The sequence below is a fragment of the Lycium ferocissimum genome, chromosome 7, assembly GCF_029784015.1.
Source record: "Lycium ferocissimum isolate CSIRO_LF1 chromosome 7, AGI_CSIRO_Lferr_CH_V1, whole genome shotgun sequence".
Taxonomy (NCBI): domain Eukaryota; kingdom Viridiplantae; phylum Streptophyta; class Magnoliopsida; order Solanales; family Solanaceae; genus Lycium; species Lycium ferocissimum.
This window is the reverse complement of record NC_081348.1, coordinates 9,212,398-9,233,151: the sequence shown is the minus strand read 5'-3', so window position 1 is coordinate 9,233,151 and position 20,754 is coordinate 9,212,398. Positions and strand designations below refer to the sequence as shown.

The 20,754-nt window shown below is 36.6% G+C and overlaps 2 protein-coding genes across 2 annotated transcripts; one reads left to right on the top strand and one right to left on the bottom strand.

Moving 5' to 3' along the window:
• Positions 1-87: 87 nt before the first annotated feature.
• LOC132063282 (protein translocase subunit SECA1, chloroplastic) lies at positions 88-16,275 on the top strand. Its single transcript, XM_059455757.1, has 20 exons — positions 88-611; positions 1,327-1,399; positions 1,890-2,096; positions 4,360-4,463; positions 4,584-4,763; positions 4,985-5,203; positions 5,973-6,086; positions 6,205-6,318; positions 9,394-9,561; positions 9,728-9,903; positions 10,218-10,284; positions 10,375-10,521; positions 11,427-11,522; positions 12,542-12,610; positions 12,726-12,827; positions 13,104-13,355; positions 13,450-13,517; positions 13,752-13,869; positions 15,406-15,645; positions 15,772-16,275. The coding sequence occupies exons 1-20, from the start codon at positions 213-215 to the stop codon at positions 15,904-15,906; spliced, it is 3,048 nt and encodes a 1,015-aa protein (XP_059311740.1). The 5' UTR covers positions 88-212; the 3' UTR covers positions 15,907-16,275.
• Positions 16,276-17,896, bottom strand: LOC132063283 (uncharacterized). Its single transcript, XM_059455758.1, has 6 exons — positions 17,750-17,896; positions 17,583-17,630; positions 17,443-17,500; positions 16,784-16,897; positions 16,425-16,592; positions 16,276-16,335 (listed from the first exon to the last, which is right to left on the bottom strand). The coding sequence occupies exons 1-6, from the start codon at positions 17,779-17,781 to the stop codon at positions 16,285-16,287; spliced, it is 471 nt and encodes a 156-aa protein (XP_059311741.1). The 5' UTR covers positions 17,782-17,896; the 3' UTR covers positions 16,276-16,284.
• Positions 17,897-20,754: the final 2,858 nt, after the last annotated feature.

Genomic DNA, 20,754 nt, shown 5'->3' with positions numbered 1-20,754 from the left:
GAATCTTATTTTTGGACATTAAAATCTAGTTATTAATTTACACACTTTTGGTTCGTTCATTAGCAGTTAGTAGTAGAGTAGAGTAGAGTATAAGTAGACCATTGGTGCCTTATCAGTTATCTCCTCATAAATCCTCACCCCCCCTGCTCTAATTCCAAATCACCACCTCCTCTTTGCTGTATATCTCTAAGTTAAATTTCCCACCGGAACTAATGGAGCTGGTGGTTTCACCACCTACCGCCGCCGTTAACCGCCCTCCCTCCTTAGCCAACCGCCGTGGCACTGCTGACGACAAATTCCGAGGTTTAATTGGCACACGCAGTTGGCTACGTGGAGGAGAGAAACCTTTGTGTTTGGTTGATTTTGGGCAGAAAAAAAGAAACGGAAGGAGAGTGATAAGTCCAGTTGCATCATTGGGAGGTTTATTGGGAGGCATTTTTAAGTCTTCTGATTCAGGTGAGTCTACCAGGCAAACGTATGCTGCCACGGTGTCACTTATTAATGGGATGGAATCACAGATGGCTGCTCTATCTGATTCTCAACTGAGGGAAAAGACAGCTGCTTTGCAAGAAAGGGCTCGTCGTGGAGATTCCTTGGACTTACTTTTACCTGTGAGCTAATTGAACCAACTCACAGTTATATTTTTTACTTTCGTTTTGCTAATATTATGCCATGTCAGGTGTTCATCGTTTAGAAATATGGCTTCGTAAAAATGTTATCTTTGATCTCTGTTCAATTTATGTGACACTCTTTCACTTTTTAGTCATTCAAAAAAAGGATACAATTCTATATTTAGGAATAATTTAACTTTGAACTTGTCATTTTACCATCAGGGTGTGTTCGGTATGGAGGAAAACATCCAATTTTCCAATGTTTGGTTGGTGAAAATCCTTGGAAAACATTTTCTCTACGAAAACAAGTTTCTAAATATGAGGAAAACGACTTCCCTCATGGAAGTAGGGAAAACAAGTTCCATTAGTGGCATTCCACATTGATTGTGTTCCCCCCACCCCTTAGCTCCCATCACCACCACCCCACACCCCTACCCCATCTCCCATAGTATTTGTCTAGATTATATACAATTGCTTTTAGGATACTATTTTTTGCTTACGCACTGAAAACAAGAAACCCACTTATTTTTCTGCACAGTCTTAATGAGATGATTTATAGCCATACGAATGTCTATGACTTTGATTTAGAAGTTTCAAAAGCCTTTATTTTTTTCTTAGAGGCAGGGACTGAGGGAGTAGTATTTTTCAGATTTTTCTTTTACTGAAAATTGGAATGAGCTTTTGTTTATGTGATTGAAGTACAATTTGTTTGCAGGAAGCGTTTGCTGTAGTCAGAGAGGCTTCGAAAAGGGTTCTGGGCCTTCGTCCTTTTGATGTGCAACTTATAGGTAGAAGTCTCCTGACTTTAATGATGTATAGGAGTATGAATTTGGATAATAGGAGCTTCTTCTAAGAAATAACTAAATATGAACTAGTCCACCATACTGTTAAATAGACTCTTCAAAGTGTTGCACTATTTGAAGGTAGCATATTTTTGTTTGCACGTGATGTATATCTGTGAAAAAATAAGAATTTGAAATGGTGGAAAATAAGAATAACATCGTGTGATTAAGGACATAAGCTCCTAGTTTATGAAGTGACCTCTTAAACTTCTCCCGCAATATGGGTCAGTCAGATTAGTATTATGGAAAGAAAAATCTGACAAGGTTTCCTCAACTACCTTACTCTCCTTTAATTAGTGGTATAAATGGTATTTTCTTGTTCACGGCTTGCTTAGTTCATCATCAGTTATATAAGAAATAGTCTCATATAAAATGAAGCAATTATTTGATAATCATGCAAGTGATATCACTTTTTTCCGTTTTATTTCTCGTATAGGTGGTATGGTTCTCCATAAGGGAGAAATAGCTGAAATGAGGACCGGTGAAGGAAAGACACTCGTTGCCATATTACCTGCTTACTTGAATGCGTTGACCGGGAAAGGAGTTCATGTGGTAACAGTCAATGACTACTTGGCACGCCGAGATTGTGAATGGGTTGGTCAAGTTCCCCGTTTTCTAGGGTTAAAAGTTGGCCTCATCCAACGTATGTCTTGCTTTCTTACTCTTTCTCAATTTTTTAAAATTATTTCTATCTTAGCATTCCTATCTTTAAGCTTGCAGCTCTTTCCATCACTTATTTATTAGCTACATCCCAAGTTTTAAAGTTTCATCGATTTGTGTGTCGAGATCAAATTCGTCCATTGATGAGTACATAAGTACTCTCTAGTAGGATCAGCCGAGGCCCCTAAGCAGAAGCACAGGGAGGCACCCTAATAGCAGAGAATTTGATGAGAAGAAGAATCTACGTTAGTTGAGTGCAAGAAAGCAGGGTAAAATGTCAACCGTTTGTGGCTGTAATCCTTATTTTATGCAAGTGTTGGTCATATCATGGAATATGTTGGAGTTAAATGAATGATGTCAAAAACAATCAGAGAATGCTCTAGGGTGGAAGTTCAGAAGGAAAAAAAAAAAAAACATAGGAAGAGAGCAGTGAAGTGGTTCCTTTGTGCTCATATAGATAATACCATAAGGGAGGATTAGAACATTGTCTGAAGGAGGAAAAGAAAGATTTTCCAGTAGCGATAGCACTTCTATTCCTAAACAGAATTTGGATTTTGAATCAATGAGAGAGACTCCTGTGATTAAGGTATAAGAGCAGGGTTTACCATATTTGAACAAAAATGAAAAAGGTCGTAGGAACTAAAAAGTTTTTGTTTTTTTGTATATTTTTGGAGCATATACAATAATCCAGCTGATATTGACAAATTGTTAAAATCAGACTGCTAGCAAACCAAACGATGGGTAACTCATATCCCACTCGATCCAGAGTAAAATCCTGTGGATCAACTATTGTTAAGGGATTTATAGAAAGACATGCTAACTGGATGCTCTGCCAATTAACTATGAAATACAAAATTAACAAGATATCATTGACTTAAGTTTTAGTAATAAAAACTGACCACTTGCTGAGATAAAAAGAAAAAGAAAAAAAAAAGAAGAAAGAGAAATGCAAACCTATACTTAGAACCCACTAAAACATATCTCCAAGCATGCATATAAATATAGAAAGATCCCATTCTTTACGCTCTGGTTTTACATTTTAGCCTTTATCAGTATCTCAATTGTCTGAACATTTGAAGTTGAATGACTCATTGTGCTTTTTTTTTTTTTTTTTCATATTTTCTGGTAAGAAGTCAATATACTTCCGAACATGACAATCATATTGGAGTTATTCCAAATAAAAAGAAAGGAATAGCTAGTCTAAGGTGTTGCAAATTGTCTGATTTTCTGGCATTCTGATATATTTTTCTTATCGGTAAGCCATTTATAGGTCATAACTTTTTATTTCACATATTTTTTCTGACATTTGACTTACATCGTGGATGATAATCAGTTCATACCATGGTCAACGAAACTATGTATCTTCTATATTTTTTATGTTTTATTATCTGACAGTTGCTCCACCAAAAGATTCCTTAGAGTTAATTTCCAGTTTAAATTCTGCCCTAATTTCTTCTTAATATTTCTGGGCTAATTTCTATCTAAAGAAAGTCCATCCATGCTAATTTACGTGACACAATTTGTCGGGGCATGAAATTTGAGATGTTAATTGATTTGTAGATTGGATGAAAGAAAATATTGAAGTATTATTTGAAAAGTTACTTTTATAGAAATTTGAATATTTATGTGAATTTTAATTTTTAAGACTTCTGAATGTTGTTAAATAATCTAAAAGTAGAATGATATTAAACATGATTGGGACATTCCAAAATGGAAGGAGTGCAGATGAAATGGAACGAAAGGAGTAGCATTTCTTTTTTTGGTTAATAAATATTGGGAAATTATAATTTTATTTAGTCAAAGAATAAGTTAACTTACCGAGACATTGCATGATTCAATTATTGTGATGGTGATTATTTGATTCTTTTAGCTTTTGTTCTTCTTTTCCTTTCTTTCCCTCCAACGTGTCATTTCCATAAAACTTAAAAGTTTAGATATATTTCACATCACTATTTTTAAATCTTATATTATTGTTATTGTCGTTATATTTTTGGATAGTCCATGTGTTTACTTTTTCTTGTTGTTAAGATCGTCAAGTAGTATAGTAAACTAATTTTTCCCTTGCAAGGAGTCAAGGGTCATCTTTTGTCCATTGTAGTTTCTAGTATCTTGTATTCTTGTTAGCTTTGAATGCTCAGTTTTTGATCGCTAGCTTTTAATGCTAATTTGAAGTATCTGTAATGTTCCATTTTCTAGTTTTCTGAGGAGGGTTTTCAGTAATCTAACTTAAATTTTCACTGGAACAGAGAACATGACAAGTGAGCAAAGGAGGGAGAATTACTTGTGTGACATCACTTACGTGACAAATAGCGAGCTGGGTTTTGATTACCTGAGAGATAATCTTGCCACGGAAAGTAAATCTTTTACTTTGTTATAGTTTGACATGTTTTGCTTCACGTTCTATGTGCTTTAAAGTTACCAGGATTTCCCACGTATTACTGGCCAAGTGATTGTGTCTTCTACTCTGCAGAGTGTGGATGAGCTTGTCATAAGAAATTTCAATTTCTGTGTGATTGACGAGGTTGACTCAATTCTGATTGATGAAGCAAGGACTCCCCTAATCATATCTGGACCTGCTGAAAAACCTAGTGATCAGTATTATAAAGCTGCTAAGGTAGCAGCTGCCTTTGAGCGAGATATTCATTATACGGTGAGAATTGAATTCTGCTGGATGATCTATCCATTAACAAACAGGATTTCAGCTCTTGCTGAAAATTCTCATTTAGATAGAGATTTGACTAGGGATATTTTGCTATGACTTCATATTGTTGGTTATCTCTCTAGAAACAAAAGTTGCATACTAGAACATAATATTGTTGCTTGCTGCGTTTTGCAAATCGGTTTAGTTACATACTCCCATTGCAATTGCAGGTCGACGAGAAACAAAAAAATGTCTTACTGACGGAGCAGGGTTATGCAGATGCTGAAGAAATTCTGGATGTGAAAGACTTGTATGATCCACGGCAACAGTGGGCATCATATATTTTGAATGCAATAAAAGCCAAAGAACTTTTTCTTAAAGATGTGAATTATATCATTCGCGGGAAGGAGGTTCTTATAGTAGATGAGTTCACTGGCCGAGTCATGCAGGTGACTTGATTTGCTTCAAGTGTTTTAGCTAGACTAGGATAAGTAATTGAAGAAATTAAAAGAAGTTTTATGTTTAATTTATAGCATAATGTTTAGGTGCAATTGTGTCAATTCCTATTTTGAAACGCATTGATTAAGCTGTTAGATGCAAGTCTTATCAAGACCCATCTCCCACTATTCTGGTACATGAGCATGCCATGGTATATCTTAGGGTGAGCGACAGCTAACCCTCACCCTCCTTTTTAATGGGATGTGTGGTGGGGGTGAGGGGAGATGTGCTAATGCAAAATAGAAGATGACAGGAGTTTGTAGGGTACACAAGCTCAGAAGTTATTATCCTTTATTTTAACATGAGCTCTGCTAATCAATTGCTCATACTGCAAGTTTTTGAGTTGTTTCATGTCATTACACCGATGAATGCCATCAGATTCATTGCCTTGGATTTAAGTTTTTGCGGCATTCTGTTTTATTAGGTTATTGTTATTATTATTTTTTGAAGTTGCACTACAATAAAAGGTACAAATCTGCATGTATTGAAGTCACATGATTCTACTTTTGTCTTACCATTGCATGTGAAATTGCCCATCTTAGCAGAGATAATTCCATAGCTTAACGTCAGTGTATTGTTAATATCTGTAATAGTATAGGCTTATGTTTTCCTCTAACCTGCATACCGTGCCCTTCAAGTTCATCTAGCATTTGCCGGACTGAAGGCTGGTGGTTAGCCTCTTAACGACATATGTAGTTACAGTCAATTAAATGTTTTCAGGGGAGACGTTGGAGTGATGGACTTCACCAAGCAGTGGAAGCGAAGGAAGGCGTACCCATTCAAAATGAAACTGTAACCTTAGCATCAATTAGCTACCAAAACTTCTTTCTCCAGGTTGGGTTCCTTTGGCAGATATAGTACATTCCCATTCTGTTAAGTTTGTCTAGGGTTTTAATGATATCTGTCATTTTCGGAGCTAAAACTTGTGATATTTTGTTTAATGAGCTTATAGTTTCCAAAGCTTTGTGGCATGACTGGCACTGCCGCAACAGAAAGTGCAGAATTTGAGAGCATTTACAAACTCAAAGTAACAATGGTGCCTACAAACAAGCCAATGATAAGAAAGGTAAGTCTTATTATGGCTTCCGCTTTATTGATTTTTCTTCATTCGATGCTTTCTTTCTTATTACGCGAACATGAAACTCAGAGGTAATAGCTGCAACATCCATCAACTCTCCATGTAAAATATGTCTATGTATCATCAGTAAGAACGTGACGATGGTAACATACTTGGCATGTTAAAATTAGTGCTCTCGTTATGTACATAATTGCCTGAACTGTAGCTTCTAAGGCAAATAGCTGTTGGACTAGGCCACAAAGCAGCCCAGTTGGCCCTGTGAATAATTGGCTGAGCATTGAAAAGTGGTCAATTGGGCTCAGGGCCTGAAAAGCATCCAATGTTTATGTAATAGTGTTAGCATTGTACCTTTCTCTAAACTCTTGCATAAGCACTAACCTGTCCCCAGTCCAACCAGTAAAAGTGACTTTGCAGTGAAACGAATTCTGAATGGTTATTCAATTGCAACACCAGTCATGATATTTCTTGTAATGATGCTGTATGCAATTGAATAACCATGCAGGGAATTATTATTTTTTTGAGAAGGTAACATATATTTTTTTTTTTTTTTGTGTGTGTGTGTGTGTGTGTATGTTAAAGACTACACAAAACTGTGTAGCCCCCCTAATTACAGATTACAAAAGTGTGAGCATCTGATCCTGTGTCATCTCACAAAGATTCCAAAACATCAGAGATTGATTCATTATCTTCTAAACCTATTCCTTTACACCAAAAGTAGAACAACCCTAAACACCTCATTTTAATCTTCTGGAAATGGTTGGCTTTGTCTTCAAAACATCTTTGGTTTCTCTTTTCCCAAATTGTCCACCAAATGCAAGCTGGAATAATCTTCCATCTCATTTTCTGAATTGCATTACTGTCTTCTCTGTTCCAGCATGCTAGCACATTAACTATCTTACTTGGCATGGTCCAGAGAATCCCCCTATAATTGAGGAACATCCTCTATAGTTGTTCAGTCAGTTTACAGTGCAAGAACAGATGATTAATTGTCTCAGGTTCCTCACTGTTGAAATGAGAGTGGATGTCTAATGAGTGATAGATACCAAAAGTAGAACAACCCTAAACACTTCATTTTAATCTTCTGGAAATGGTTGGCATAGTCTTCGAAACATCTTTGGTTTCTCTCTTCCCAAATGTCCACCAAATGCAAGCTGGAATAATCTTCCATCTCATTTTCTGAATTGCATTACTGCCTTCTCTGTTCCAGCATACTAGCACATCAACTATCTTACTTGGCATGGTCCAGAGAATCCCCCTATAATTGAGGAACATCCTGCATAGTTGTTCAGTCAGTTTACAGCGCAAGAACAGATGATTAATTGTCTCAGGTTCCTCACCACATGCAGGGAATATTTTTCAACCAAGTATTTTGAAATGAGAGTGGATGTCTAATGAGTGATATATTGATGTTAATGGGAAAAGGGGGAAAACAAGGAGGTAATGGAAAATGTGCTGTTTATTGAGCTAAAGACACAGATGGTAGGAGAAACATTGTGGTTCGGAGCTTCCAATGTATAAGAGGCGATAGCAAATAGCCTGTGCATTTCGATGGTGCTGGAGATGATATAAGAAGAAAAATAGTGATGTGGAATAGTATTTTTGTTCTGAACTTAATAGGCTGTCCTGGAAATTTGTGTATTCATATGCTCCTTAAAATTTCATTATGCAATTACCAGGCTGTGCAATAAATCTGTATATTCGTTCGCTGCTTGAGATACTGAGAAGCGCAACACATTATATCCGCTGCTTCAGAGTGCAAATGGAGGTGAATTGGGAGGGAGAAAAAGACTACAGGAATAGGATAACAGTAGTGATGTCTCAGAGTGTTTTAGTTGCTGGGAAGGACCTCAAAAGGGTTAAGAGCATTCAGACCTACGTTGTGGTAGGTGAACATGAGAGTATTCCAGTTCTTTAAGAACAATGTTTGACCTGAAGGAATTAGGTTGACTATAGATGTGCCATTAGAAACCCCAAGCATTCATTTAGTGTGTGCAAAAACAGAGTTTAATCTGCATGCAGTGTAGTGTATGCTAAATGTCTAGCGTGAAGTCTATTAATTATTCCAAGTAGCTCTAGTATGCAAGGGAAAGTTAGTATTTAGTACAACAAGCTTAACAGAATAGGCAAAATGAAAAAAATTCATTGATGACAGGTGCAAATGAGGTAGACTGTTGATGTGCAATTAGAACCCAAAAGTTTAATGCACATGCAGGTAAAACGAATGCCACATAGCTTGAAATCTATTAACAGATTATTCCAAGTAGCTGTTATGCCCTAAAAGTACATTACTTTCAACAGAATAGGTGAATGAGACAATTCATCCACCATCTCAACTATACTTGGATAGTGGGTATTGGCACTTTTATTTGCATTTATGACAAGTCGTCGAAACCTTTAGGTTTTTATATTACTTCTATGGCACAACTTTCGAGCAACTCTTGATTTTGTGTTTTTCTCAAGATAATATAAGAGACAAGTTTGACATTTAAATATTGTGTTTAATGAGGCAATCTAGCAAACATGTAATGTGCCAAGTATGGACTTTCTAAGGTACATAAAATCGAGATGAGATGAAAACAAGTGTATAATAATCTTAAGGTGTTTTGCGTTACAAAAGAATTAATCCACCACCGAGGCCTTCAACTTCAAAAACTTTGGGGCTTCTGTCTGCTATTGACTTACCACAGATCATGGTGATGCTTCTATGCTGTGCAAGCTCCGTAGTTCACCTTTTTTTGTGGAGGGGAGTTCTTCCTGAAGATTGATGGGGAGTAGTTGCCCATATTGTGTTGATAGTGGATAACCAATACTGAGGTTTTGGTCTGATTCTGTTGGCAACCATCTGGATAGATTTTACAATATGGCTTCTTCTCACTCTTAGTGGAAAGGTCTTTTAATGATTGCGAAGAGTAGATATTAAACTGTTAGCTTTTTCATGAATGACACGAATATCAACATGATAATCTGTGTGCTCTTAGCGTTGCCAGTTCATTTTCAAAAAAATTCCGAACGTGAAATTTTCATCTGTGAATAATTTTGTCGCCTTCTTTTCCCTTTTTCCAGGATGATTCTGATGTAGTCTTTCGCGCAACTTCTGGCAAATGGAGAGCAGTTGTTGTAGAGATCTCTAGAATGCATAAAATAGGGCGACCTGTACTGGTTGGTACAACCAGTGTTGAGCAGAGTGATGCACTGTCAGAGCAGTTGCGTGAAGCTGGGATCCCCCATGAGGTGAGCTCTAAAGTTCGAATATGACTTAAAAGCAAGGATCTTGAAAATTACCGTCTCCTTTTCATGCTGATTTTTCATATATCTTTTTAAACTTCTATTGGGTACTATCAAGTGCCCCAAGTTAGTTATCCTCTAAAGATTTTTGAATAGACATTGTTTATCCAAGGTTCTGAATGCTAAACCAGAAAATGTGGAAAGAGAAGCTGAGATTGTGACACAGAGTGGGCGTCTTGGTGCAGTTACCATTGCAACTAACATGGCAGGTCGTGGGACAGATATAATTCTTGGTGGTAATGCAGAATTCATGGCAAGACTGAAGCTGCGAGAAATATTAATGCCAAGGTTGTTGCTCCATGGATAATTTTATGTTCTCTTGAATTGTTAATAGATGCACAGTTGAATGCCATTGCATAAGAATTAGACATCTTTTCTCCTAAGAGGAACGATTAGTATTCCTTATAGCAGTTGGTGGCATACGGAATTTGTGTTGTCCACTAATTAATTTGTCATTTAGGAAAATCAATACTAGTGTATACTGATGATAAAATTGATCATTAGACGGAGAATTAAAGCACTGGCTAATGTGAACTATTTTCTTACAATATGCCATTTCGTCAAAGTATTACAATGTTTTATGAATAATACGATTGCTGCAGAGTTGTCAGACCAGCTGAAGGAGTTTTTGTCTCTGTAAAGAAACCTCCTCCAAAGAGGACATGGAAGGTTAGTCTTGAGTCTAATTTTGTAAAGCAACTTCAGAAATATTCTTTGATTTTGATTTACTATGAGATTGATATCCACATAATCATTCAGGTAAATGAAAGTCTATTCCCATGCACACTATCCAAAGAAAAGACCAAGCTGGCTGAGGAAGCAGTAGAAGTTGCTGTCAAAATGTGGAGTCCAAGATCGTTAACAGAACTAGAAGCGGAGGAACGATTGTCTTATTGTTGTGAAAAGGTGAAGTTAAAATACGAATTAATTATACTGTGATTATCTTTGCCTTGACAAGGATAAAGAATTAGGAGTAGATATATATGGATTTCATGGTAAGATGAGGTATATCTACTAGCACTCATGGGCTGGAGATATAGCCTTTTGGTATTCTAAACCTTATAACAAGCAGAGTGATATTAATGTCCAATGTGGATAGCTAGCCCGTGGCAAGTTATGCCTTTACAGAGGAAAATCCTAAATTGAAATCACCAATAAGCTGAGATTGTAGCATATTAATTATTCCAAGCTCTTGAAAATCCAACTTGATAAAACGCCTTCCAAATATTTCGAATTATAAAATATGTTCTTACTTTTTCCTTCTACTGTTTGGAGCTAAGTTGCTCGGACTCGGGTGCGGGTGTCCGATACTGGTGCGGATCTAGAGGTCGGATCCTTCATGATCTAAATTTTAAAATTCGGGGGTATGGATCCAAGTATCGATACGGGTACTGGGATTCGGCTAAAAATAATTCAAATATCTAAAAATAGAGTTACAAAAATATGCCCAAATTATAGTGGACTATTTAGAAGGAAAATAATGCACGAATTTTTGAGGGCAAGTTTGAATCTGTAAATTATTAAGTACAGATGCATCTTTACTATTTTGGTATGACATGGCTATTGCAATAGGTCTAGCTTTTGTTTTGATTTCAGAAATCATTGTCTATTGATTTTGGTCAAAGTACCCAAAATCATTTGACCAAATCGGGTATGGATCCCACACCCACGTCGTTTTGACACGGTTGCGGCACCAGAGTGAAGATCCGAGCGAAGGGTTGGAGAGATACAATGAACTCAAGCATATTTGCGAAAACAAATACATAGAATCTATTGTTTTTGATTACTCGAATGCATAATATATGTCGCAGGGTCCTGTTCAAGATGAAGTAATTGCGAAGCTACGTAGTGCTTTTCTAGAAATTGTTGGAGAATATAAAGTCTACACTGAGGAAGAAAAAAAGCAGGTAATCTCTGCTCTTTTAAATTATCTTGGGTATTCCTCTTTCATTTCGTACTGTATGTAAACTTCTGAAATTTCCATTTCATATATTATCGGCCTTCAGTTCAGCATGAACATCTCTTGTTTCTGCTGCTTGAATATGCTGAACATATATATGATTCTGTGGTGCAATATATCTGATTGAGGCTGAAAAAATGAGGCAGTGTGCGGAATTTTTTTTTTTTTTTTTTTAATCAAGTAAAAGTTTTTCCGTTCATAAACATAGCCAAACTGACGGTACACAATGGGTATACCATATACCAAAAAGTAAAGAATCTACACAATATGATTCTCTACAAACTCCATCCAATCATCTATACAACAAGTGACTTTCTGATTACACCAGAAGAAAATAAGGGAACGTAGACTACTCCTCAACTGAGAGAAACTCGACTCTACTCCTTCAAAAGCTCTCCTATTCTCTGTCTCCAAACTACCCACATTAGCGCAAGCGGCACCACATTCCAAGTCCATCGTCTTCTCCTCCTTCTCCCCCTCTTATAACTGGACATCAACTCTTTCATGGTTTTTGGCATTGCCCAAGGAGTGTCAAACGACCTAAACATATTCCACCATAATCTCATGGTTAGCCCACACTGTAGCAGAAGATGATTCACGTCCTCGCCCGCCTCCTTACACAATAAGAAATATGATACATATTAGTATGTAACTTCATCCTCAAATATAAATATACTTTTTGATCTTCTAACTTCGTTTAGGAAACAAAACTTAATAAGGTGATGGCGCTAGAAAAAAAATGAGAATACTGGAATTTTCTGTTATTTCTACGGGACAAGTTTTCTCAGCTTCCATTTGCGCCCACCCCCCAAACCCAAAACTAACTCACTCCAATATAAAAGGACCCCTTCCTCTAAAAAGTAGCTCTAGCCTCCAAGTTTGACCCAATTTATGCCCTAGAAAGTGTCTTCCCCTTTTTCCCTTTGATTGTATATTCTTCCGACTTATTTATTTCGACGTGCAAAGGTTATTTCGGCTGGTGGGCTCCATGTGATCGGGACTGAACGACATGAGTCGCGGCGAATTGACAATCAGGTACGATTTTAATATTGCTATTACAGTACATTGGCACAAACCCGATAGTACTTTTCATCCCGTTGTTCATAGCTATTCTGTTGGAGTTCTGATTGTAATATTTATATGGGCAAAGCTGCGTGGTCGAAGTGGTAGACAAGGAGATCCTGGAAGTTCCCGCTTCTTCCTTAGTCTTGAAGACAACATATTCCGTATATTTGGCGGGGATCGGATTCAGGTAAGTAACTGTGTGCTCTAGATATTATGTTCTTTTTTTTTTTTTGGTTATGACTGTGGTGTTCGGGCCAGCTTTCGCCCACATCGACTAATTTCACGGAGTACCTGCTACCTCCCACCAAAGATAGGTACCAGGTAACTCTGTCCACTAAGGTTTGGACAGATGGGAAGCAATCTCCTAGTGTTTTACCTCCGTTGGGACTTGAACAGTTGAACCTGCAACCATTGACCACTTCATGGTTCTTCTTGTAAGGAATTATTATATTATAACATTCAGGGGATGATGAGAGCTTTTAGAGTGGAGGACCTACCAATTGAATCAAAGATGTTGACAAAAGCACTAGATGAAGCTCAACGGAAAGTAGAAAATTACTTTTTTGATATCAGAAAGCAATTATTTGAGTATGATGAGGTATTGAATAGCCAAAGAGATCGGATATACACCGAGAGAAGAAGGGCCCTGGAAGCAGATGACCTCCAAGCTCTCCTTATTGAATATGCTGAATTAACAATGAATGACATCCTGCAGGTATATGGATTTATTAATTTCCGAACTGTAAAAGTCAGTTCTTTTAAATTTGAACTAGTAACATCCTTTTTTCTTTTCTGTTCAAATGTTACAGGCAAATATTGGTGCTGATGCTCCAAGAGAAATTTGGGATCTCGAGAAGCTTATTTCAAAGCTCCAACAGTAATAATCTCGTGAAGAATCTTTACTGTGTCTTTTTGTTAATGACTTCATGCATTTTTTGGTATTTGTGAATCAAAGGAAAGGCTTTGTCATCTAAAGAGTGTTGTAACCAGTTGTGGGCTTGGTGTTCTCATAGTTATTGTTACCTATCCTCCATTTCACCCAAATGTCCATCCAAATTCTGGATAGTACTGTCATATTACGGTTCTACTCTAAGCTGCTTGACCTTTACAGGTACTGCTATCTGCTGAATGATTTGACGCCTGATTTGTTGGCGACTAATGGTTCAACTTATGAGGAATTGCAGCAGTATCTTCAGCTACGTGGACGCGAAGCATATCTCCAGAAGAGGGTCAGTTTTCTTTGATTGTACTTGCCAAAGCATTTCCTAAATTTCTTTGCAGCTCTACTTCCACTGTTAGGTTGAGTATAGCTGATGCTTGCAAGATGAACGTAATAAATGGATTCTATCCTCAAGTATTTAAAACACCCAAGCATTTGAAAAGAAAAGGTTGGTTGGAAGAGATGGAGTAATGCCTACCAGCAGAGTAGGGGTCAGAGGATCAGACATGGAGAGTTTTGCTTTTGTACTTTCTCTATGTTTTACCTAATTAATGTGAGATGAAAATTCTCATCCCTAAAATAAAGGTCATTTCACATAATCTGTTAGATCTCTTGTAAAGGGAGGATCTTGTTATTTCTAAATCAGAGGGCAGGTCAACTTAATATAAATTCTAAGGAATATGAAAGTAATTCTCATTTCTCCCAAAAACTAGTATTCTATTGTGGACCTAAACGCAAAAAAGGTCCTTTCTAACAATTTGTGATCTCAGATGACGCAGTTCACCCTATTCAATAAGTACCATTACTGGTAGAGATCCTAAGTTTTAAGTCCAGCTGCAGCCTTCAACAGAGTATTTTCAAGTGGGTCAAACAGTTGGCCTAAGAAAGAGAATCAGGGCCTAAATTAAATTAATACAACGCTTAGCCTTTAGATGAGCCAGTTTACACAGTTCTAAAATTCATTTGTTGATAAGGTATAAAATTCATACTCCACATCAAGTTGAAATGTGGTGTAGCCCTTAAAATTCTTTTTATTTATAGAAAAGTCCTTCATGTGACTAAACGCTTACAATCATTAGATAGTTTGGGCCATCTCATAGGGTGCATGTTGCCAAGGTGAAAATGGAACCAAAAAGAAGGGTGGCCTCAAAGTCCAAATGCTATCTCAAATTGTTTCCCCCTTTTTCTTGCACATCCACTCTGCGTGATAAGAGTGGTTACTATAGGTTGATGCTCAATGTGAAATGGTCTAATCATAATGAGTCTTTTGAGGAATACTGATGATTTCACATGGTCAACTTAGACTATTTTGGGAAGAGGTCTAGTTGATTGATTTTTTAGGGCATCAAACAGACACTGCTCTGGGAACTTGGCCAAGATAAGTACCTTATTGGTTCAGATTATTTCACATGTTTTGATCAATATCTTTTCATCAGATTATTATATCACATAAGTGTATGGTCAATACATTTTTGATAAAGTTAAATACATTAAAAGTTCCATTTTGTTAACTGTAGACATACTGCTGCAACCAAACTTATCATGTTTTGTTTAACTTAAATAATAATCCTTCTACATAGATTAGACTTTGGTAATCAACACTAAAAATGCACCGAGAATTTTGAAACAGAAAAAGAGAAACCATTCACAGAAAAGGCATATGGCTGGACATATAATTACTAGGACATTTGTGAGCTCCATACTCAATTTTTGAAGATTTTGAAAGGGGAATATCTCAGTTTCTCTTGATATTTCGGGGTATTGAATTGTTTCTTCATTTGCTTCCTTTTCCTCTTATTATTGGATATTCATTGCTATCATTTAGGATATCGTGGAGAAAGAAGCTCCAGGTTTGATGAAAGAAGCAGAAAAGTTTCTAATATTGAACAACATTGATCGTCTGTGGAAAGAACACTTGCAAGCACTCAAGTTTGTTCAGCAGGCTGTAGGGTTACGAGGTTATGCACAAAGGGATCCACTAATTGAATACAAACTTGAAGGGTACAACCTTTTCATTGAGATGATGGCACAGATCAGGAGGAATGTCATATATGCTGTTTATCAGGTTAGTATTCTGACTTTGAGATCTAGAGATTTTCAAGAATTTTTGTAGAGGATGCAATCTTTTGCTTTGCTCCTCCCAATTGACCAAGTCTGTACCTGTTTTTTATTATTTGTTTTCTTTTGTCAGTTTAAACCAGTCATGGTGAAGCCGCAAGACCAGAAAAAGAGTGACAAGGTGGACAAACTCAACACGAACGGGAGGGGTAGTAATGGTGCTACCAATCCGTCTCCATCAGCTGTTAGCTCACAGTCTAGCACATAAGACATTGTTCTGGAATCGACTCTTTTGGAGAAAGCAGAAGCCATGTGTGGTTGGTTCTTTTCCCAATACATAATTCTAGTGCGACGCAACCTAGAAGTCACTTGCAATTGCAAAGAAAATGCCCACAGGACTGATACATTGTGAATCAAGCAGCCATAACTTAGCTAACATTAAGATATATAATTCAGCAGGCCTCTGCAACATGTTATATAGTTCGGCATCAATACCATGTAAGTAGTCTCCCTTGATGTACATGTCATTGTAAAGATGATAAAAGCTTCTTGGAACTACATATTACATCACTTTCACAAGGTTTGTAATAAAACTATCAGTTGCATCTCCACAATACACAATAGATCAAAATCTCTGTATGAAGAGTTATGAAAGCATTTCGGTGCTGACAAATTGATTGAACTGGTTTCCTTTATCCTGCATGGAGCATACCATATCACACATTTGAAGTTGGAAAATTCCAGTTCAATATGCACACACACAAAAAAAGAGTAGAATTCCCCTACCTTCACGCCAATGGCAATTGCAGTTTTAAGTTTTATCAGTTCACCCAATCTCAAAGAACCTCTTTTCTTGTCTTTGACAAATACAACTGGTACCTTTTTTGAATTAGCCAAGCTTTCCAGATGTTTGGTCAGTAACCGTGGATGACAATCAGATGCTATTAGTATTACCTAAATACCCACACTAAACAATGTCAAAGAGTGTAACAAATTAAGCATACAAAAGAACTTGCAATACCTGTAGGCATTGAATTGGGAGAATACACAAGTACAAGGAGGAATTGACACTTTGAAGATCAATCATATAGATCCAACAGGAACTTTTAAGGCAAGGTTAAAATCACGAGTAGGCGAATTAAAACCTGAAGTCGAGTAGAATGCAATTTAGCCGATAGTGATGAGCGTTGATTTGCAGGAATGGGGGGCATTCTCTCAAGCACCCGCGTTACTTCATTCACCCCTACCGAAAACTGTTGCTGCACGAATATCAAATTGGCAACTCGAGTATGAGTTGAAGAGAGCAAATCCTTTTAGCATCCTATATAATGGAAAAATGAAAAAAGGCTGTTCCTTAAATAGAAAAAGTTAATTGTGGTTTGTGAGTAATATTTTATAACTGATGAAGTTGGTCGATAATGAATCCACTTTTCTACCCTTCTGTTACGCGGGTTCTCCACTTACATACCAAGCTTTTGTTTTTGTATCATGTGATGTACATCTAACCTACACATCACACGATTGCACTTATCGGTAGAGCAAATTCCGGGAGCAAAATTAAGTTAATTAAGCACCCCTTGGGTGGCCTAGTGGCTAGTGGCCCATGAAGTGGATTGAAAATTATGAGGCTTTAGTTTAAATTTTAGCGGACTGTCCTGTACTTGTGCTGGTAGGAGGTAGCAGCGTGCAAACTGCCAGTATTCCTTCCTAGTCATCTTCTTATTAAGAGAAGGCTGGATGGTGGACAACAATTGGGTTTGAAGTATATGAAAAGATAAAAATAAAGAAGAGAGTGGGAACCAACCTTAAACCAAATTTTCTCAGGTAAAGCTATGTCTGAGTTTCTGGCTGTCGCTATCTCCCTGCGGCGAGCGTCGTCAACATCTTTTGGCAAAATAAAAAAGCGACAACTTGAGAAACCGGGAAAAGGATGGATAAATTTACCTCTTAATCCCTGTGAGTAGACGGTCCAGAACTTCACCTTCATAGCAACTGGAATTATTTTTATCAGAAACCACAGCCATTAACAATGCTTAATTACAACAACTAGTTTTGACTACAATATTGAAATCAATCATAAAAGAAACGAGAACAATAAAAACGAGGTTTACATTGTTGTAGAAGCAGTAATTGGCATACTCATATTTCACTTCTCGTCCTTTGTCCCCTCCGTTGCCTATGGAAAATTCAGAATCTATGAACTACTTATGTTTGACCGTAAATCTATGAACGACTATGTTTTACCGTAACTAAATATAAGCTGGTGTGTTGGACCGTGGGCTCTGCCTTTCCGTCCATTGTCTGTGGTGAATCGTAAGGGAAAGTTACACATTAGGCCTCACGCTCGGAAATATATCCTTTATAGCGAAGGAAACACTTTTTTTTTGCGTGGATTATCCTTTATTTGGGGTGGTCTTTTAAGTTTTGGCAAATTTGTAGTGCTTTAAGGTTTCTTCACCCATTGGATCACTGGGTCACTTGTCGCGAGGTTCGAATCTCCGCTCAGTAAAAATTTAAATTTTTTTTCGCAAGGCAGAAGTTGTAAAAAAAGGCAGAATTTCTGCCTTGCAAATTCTGCCTAAGGCAGAGTTATAACTCTGCCTTTTTTCTGAACTTATGCCTTGCGAATTTTTTTTTTAATTTTCGCCTGAGTGGGGGTTTGAACCCGTGACCAAGCGGTCCCTAGCGAAGGGCAAACTCTAAAGACCACCATTTTGAAGGGCAAAACTTAAAGACCACCCCGTAATAAGGCATTCCTGCCAATTGCCCATGAAAACACAAATAGCCTAGCCCAGTAGTTAAGTTTACTTTTAGTTGGTCTTACAAACTGTAGCCATAAATTATAGGAAAATCTATGTGGCATAACTAACTACTAATACATATTTATATTTCGTAGCTATAGTTTAGATTAATTACATCATATAGCTAAGAGTAATATGTTAAAAATAATTAATAGCTACATATATATTTAAAGTAGAATACTTTATTTTTATTATTTATAAAAAAAAAAAATCTTGACTGCTTTTTCTGCTTGGCCGATGGACAGCCGCCGAAGCTCCGGCCGGCCACCAACGACGACCCCACAACGACGCCACCACAAACACGCCGGAGCAACAACGGAGCTATGCCCAAACACGACAGATCTAGCCACAAACTCCGGCGAAGGGTTGTTGTTGTTGTTATGAAATTTCTGGCAGATCTGGCCGGTAATCGTCGTCCGCCAACCACGGCGGCGCATAAGGGCTGTTGTTGTGAAATTTCCGGCAGATCTGGCCGGAACTAGTGGTTGGTGTTGTTGTATTCACGAATACGGCGATTGTATTCACTTTTTTGAGCCCTTTGTTAAATTTTTAGATTGTATGCATTTTTTTCGTCGGCAGATCTGGATGGAACTAGTGGTTGGTGTTGTTGTATTCACAAATACGGCGATCATATTCACTTTTTTGAGTTTTTTTTTGTTAAATTTTTAGACTGTATTCATTTTTTAGGGTGTATTTGTTAATTTTTGGTGTATCTATGTTTTTATGTATTTAGTTTTACTCGTTGTATTCATGAATATAGCGAGCCCATTTATGAATACAGATAGTCATTTCATGAATATAGTGGGGAAAAAAACATTTGTATTCATGTATACAACAGGAAAAAAAAAATGAATACAGCGAAAAAAAAGTAGCTACACCTATCAAAAAAAAAAAAAAAGTAGCTACGCCATGTAAATATTGAAAATGTAGCTATGCCCAATTTTAAACCCCAAAACTGTAATCATTTATGTAAAATCCCCTAAATTATATAAGCCAGCAAGTAAAAAAAATGAAAAGATAAAACACTCCTTCTAAGACTGTTGCTATAATCAGAGAGGTTTCCTACATTATCTCCAAGAAAATTAATTCCTAAAATTACTTAATTCGTATCTCCAAAAGATTTGTTCCCAATGTTGAAAAAACTTAAGGTGATAGAAGGCAGTTTTTTTTTTTTTTTTTACCACATCTTCACCAAAAATTTCAGAAAAATAATGTGTATAATAAATGTATAAATCGATGTATAATTAATATACAATGTATAATCAGTACATAATGTATACACACTAATTATATACATATCATACAATAATTATATATGAATTACACAACATATAAATGACTTCAACATTTACATGCATAAATCAATCAGTATATAATGTATATATATACTAAATACACACACACACACACTGATTATACACGAATTACACAATGCATAAATGACTTTTTTCTCCGTCTCTTTCTTGTCTTAAAACATATATTTTATATAGTGATTATATAACGAACGATAGTGAAGAAAGACCGATAAATCTTGATGGACAAAATCACCAATCTTCCATTTTTTTTTCATCTTTTTACAATTAAAATCAGTAGGGCAGAAAATATGAAAACACAACTGGAGATTAGCGATAGTGACACAAATTATCAAAGTGAGAGAGATTGTACGGAATTGGTGAAGTGAGAAGTGTGATCTAATCGAAGAGAGAGAAATATGGTATATGCTTAATGAAAAATAAATCCCTAAATTAAAGAATGGAAGATTGTTTGACTAATAGAGAAAATGTAGGTTTATTTTTGGCTAAGAAAGGTTATTCAAGTACTTAGAAAAGTTTTGAGTTTATTCTTAATATGGGTTGTTGATCTAGTTAATTATCCAAAACAATTTTGTGATTTTACTTACCAAAACAATAGTTGTAACTGTAGGTGTCAAATAAATATGTGAAATCAATTAGTTAGAATTTTTTTCTCCTCATTTTTTCTCTAGCTATCTTTCTAAGGACCCGTTTGGACATGAGCAAATTTTACTTTTTTCAACTTTTCTTTTAAAATTGTTTGATATACATTGTTGACAAATTTTCTGTGCCTTTACCTGCTACAAGGCAGTCGAAGTGCTTGTCTAGCGATGGCATCTGGAACCACACTGTTGCCGCTACACTTTGGGCATGCCTCCTTAGGCCAAGTGATATATAGTGTAAAATTCTCAAACCCAAAAGATATCTATACATTCAGGGTATACAATTCTCATTAGTATACCTTAATAGTAGGAGTATATAATAATGTGATTCAAATTTTTAATTGTTGTATACCCTCCGATC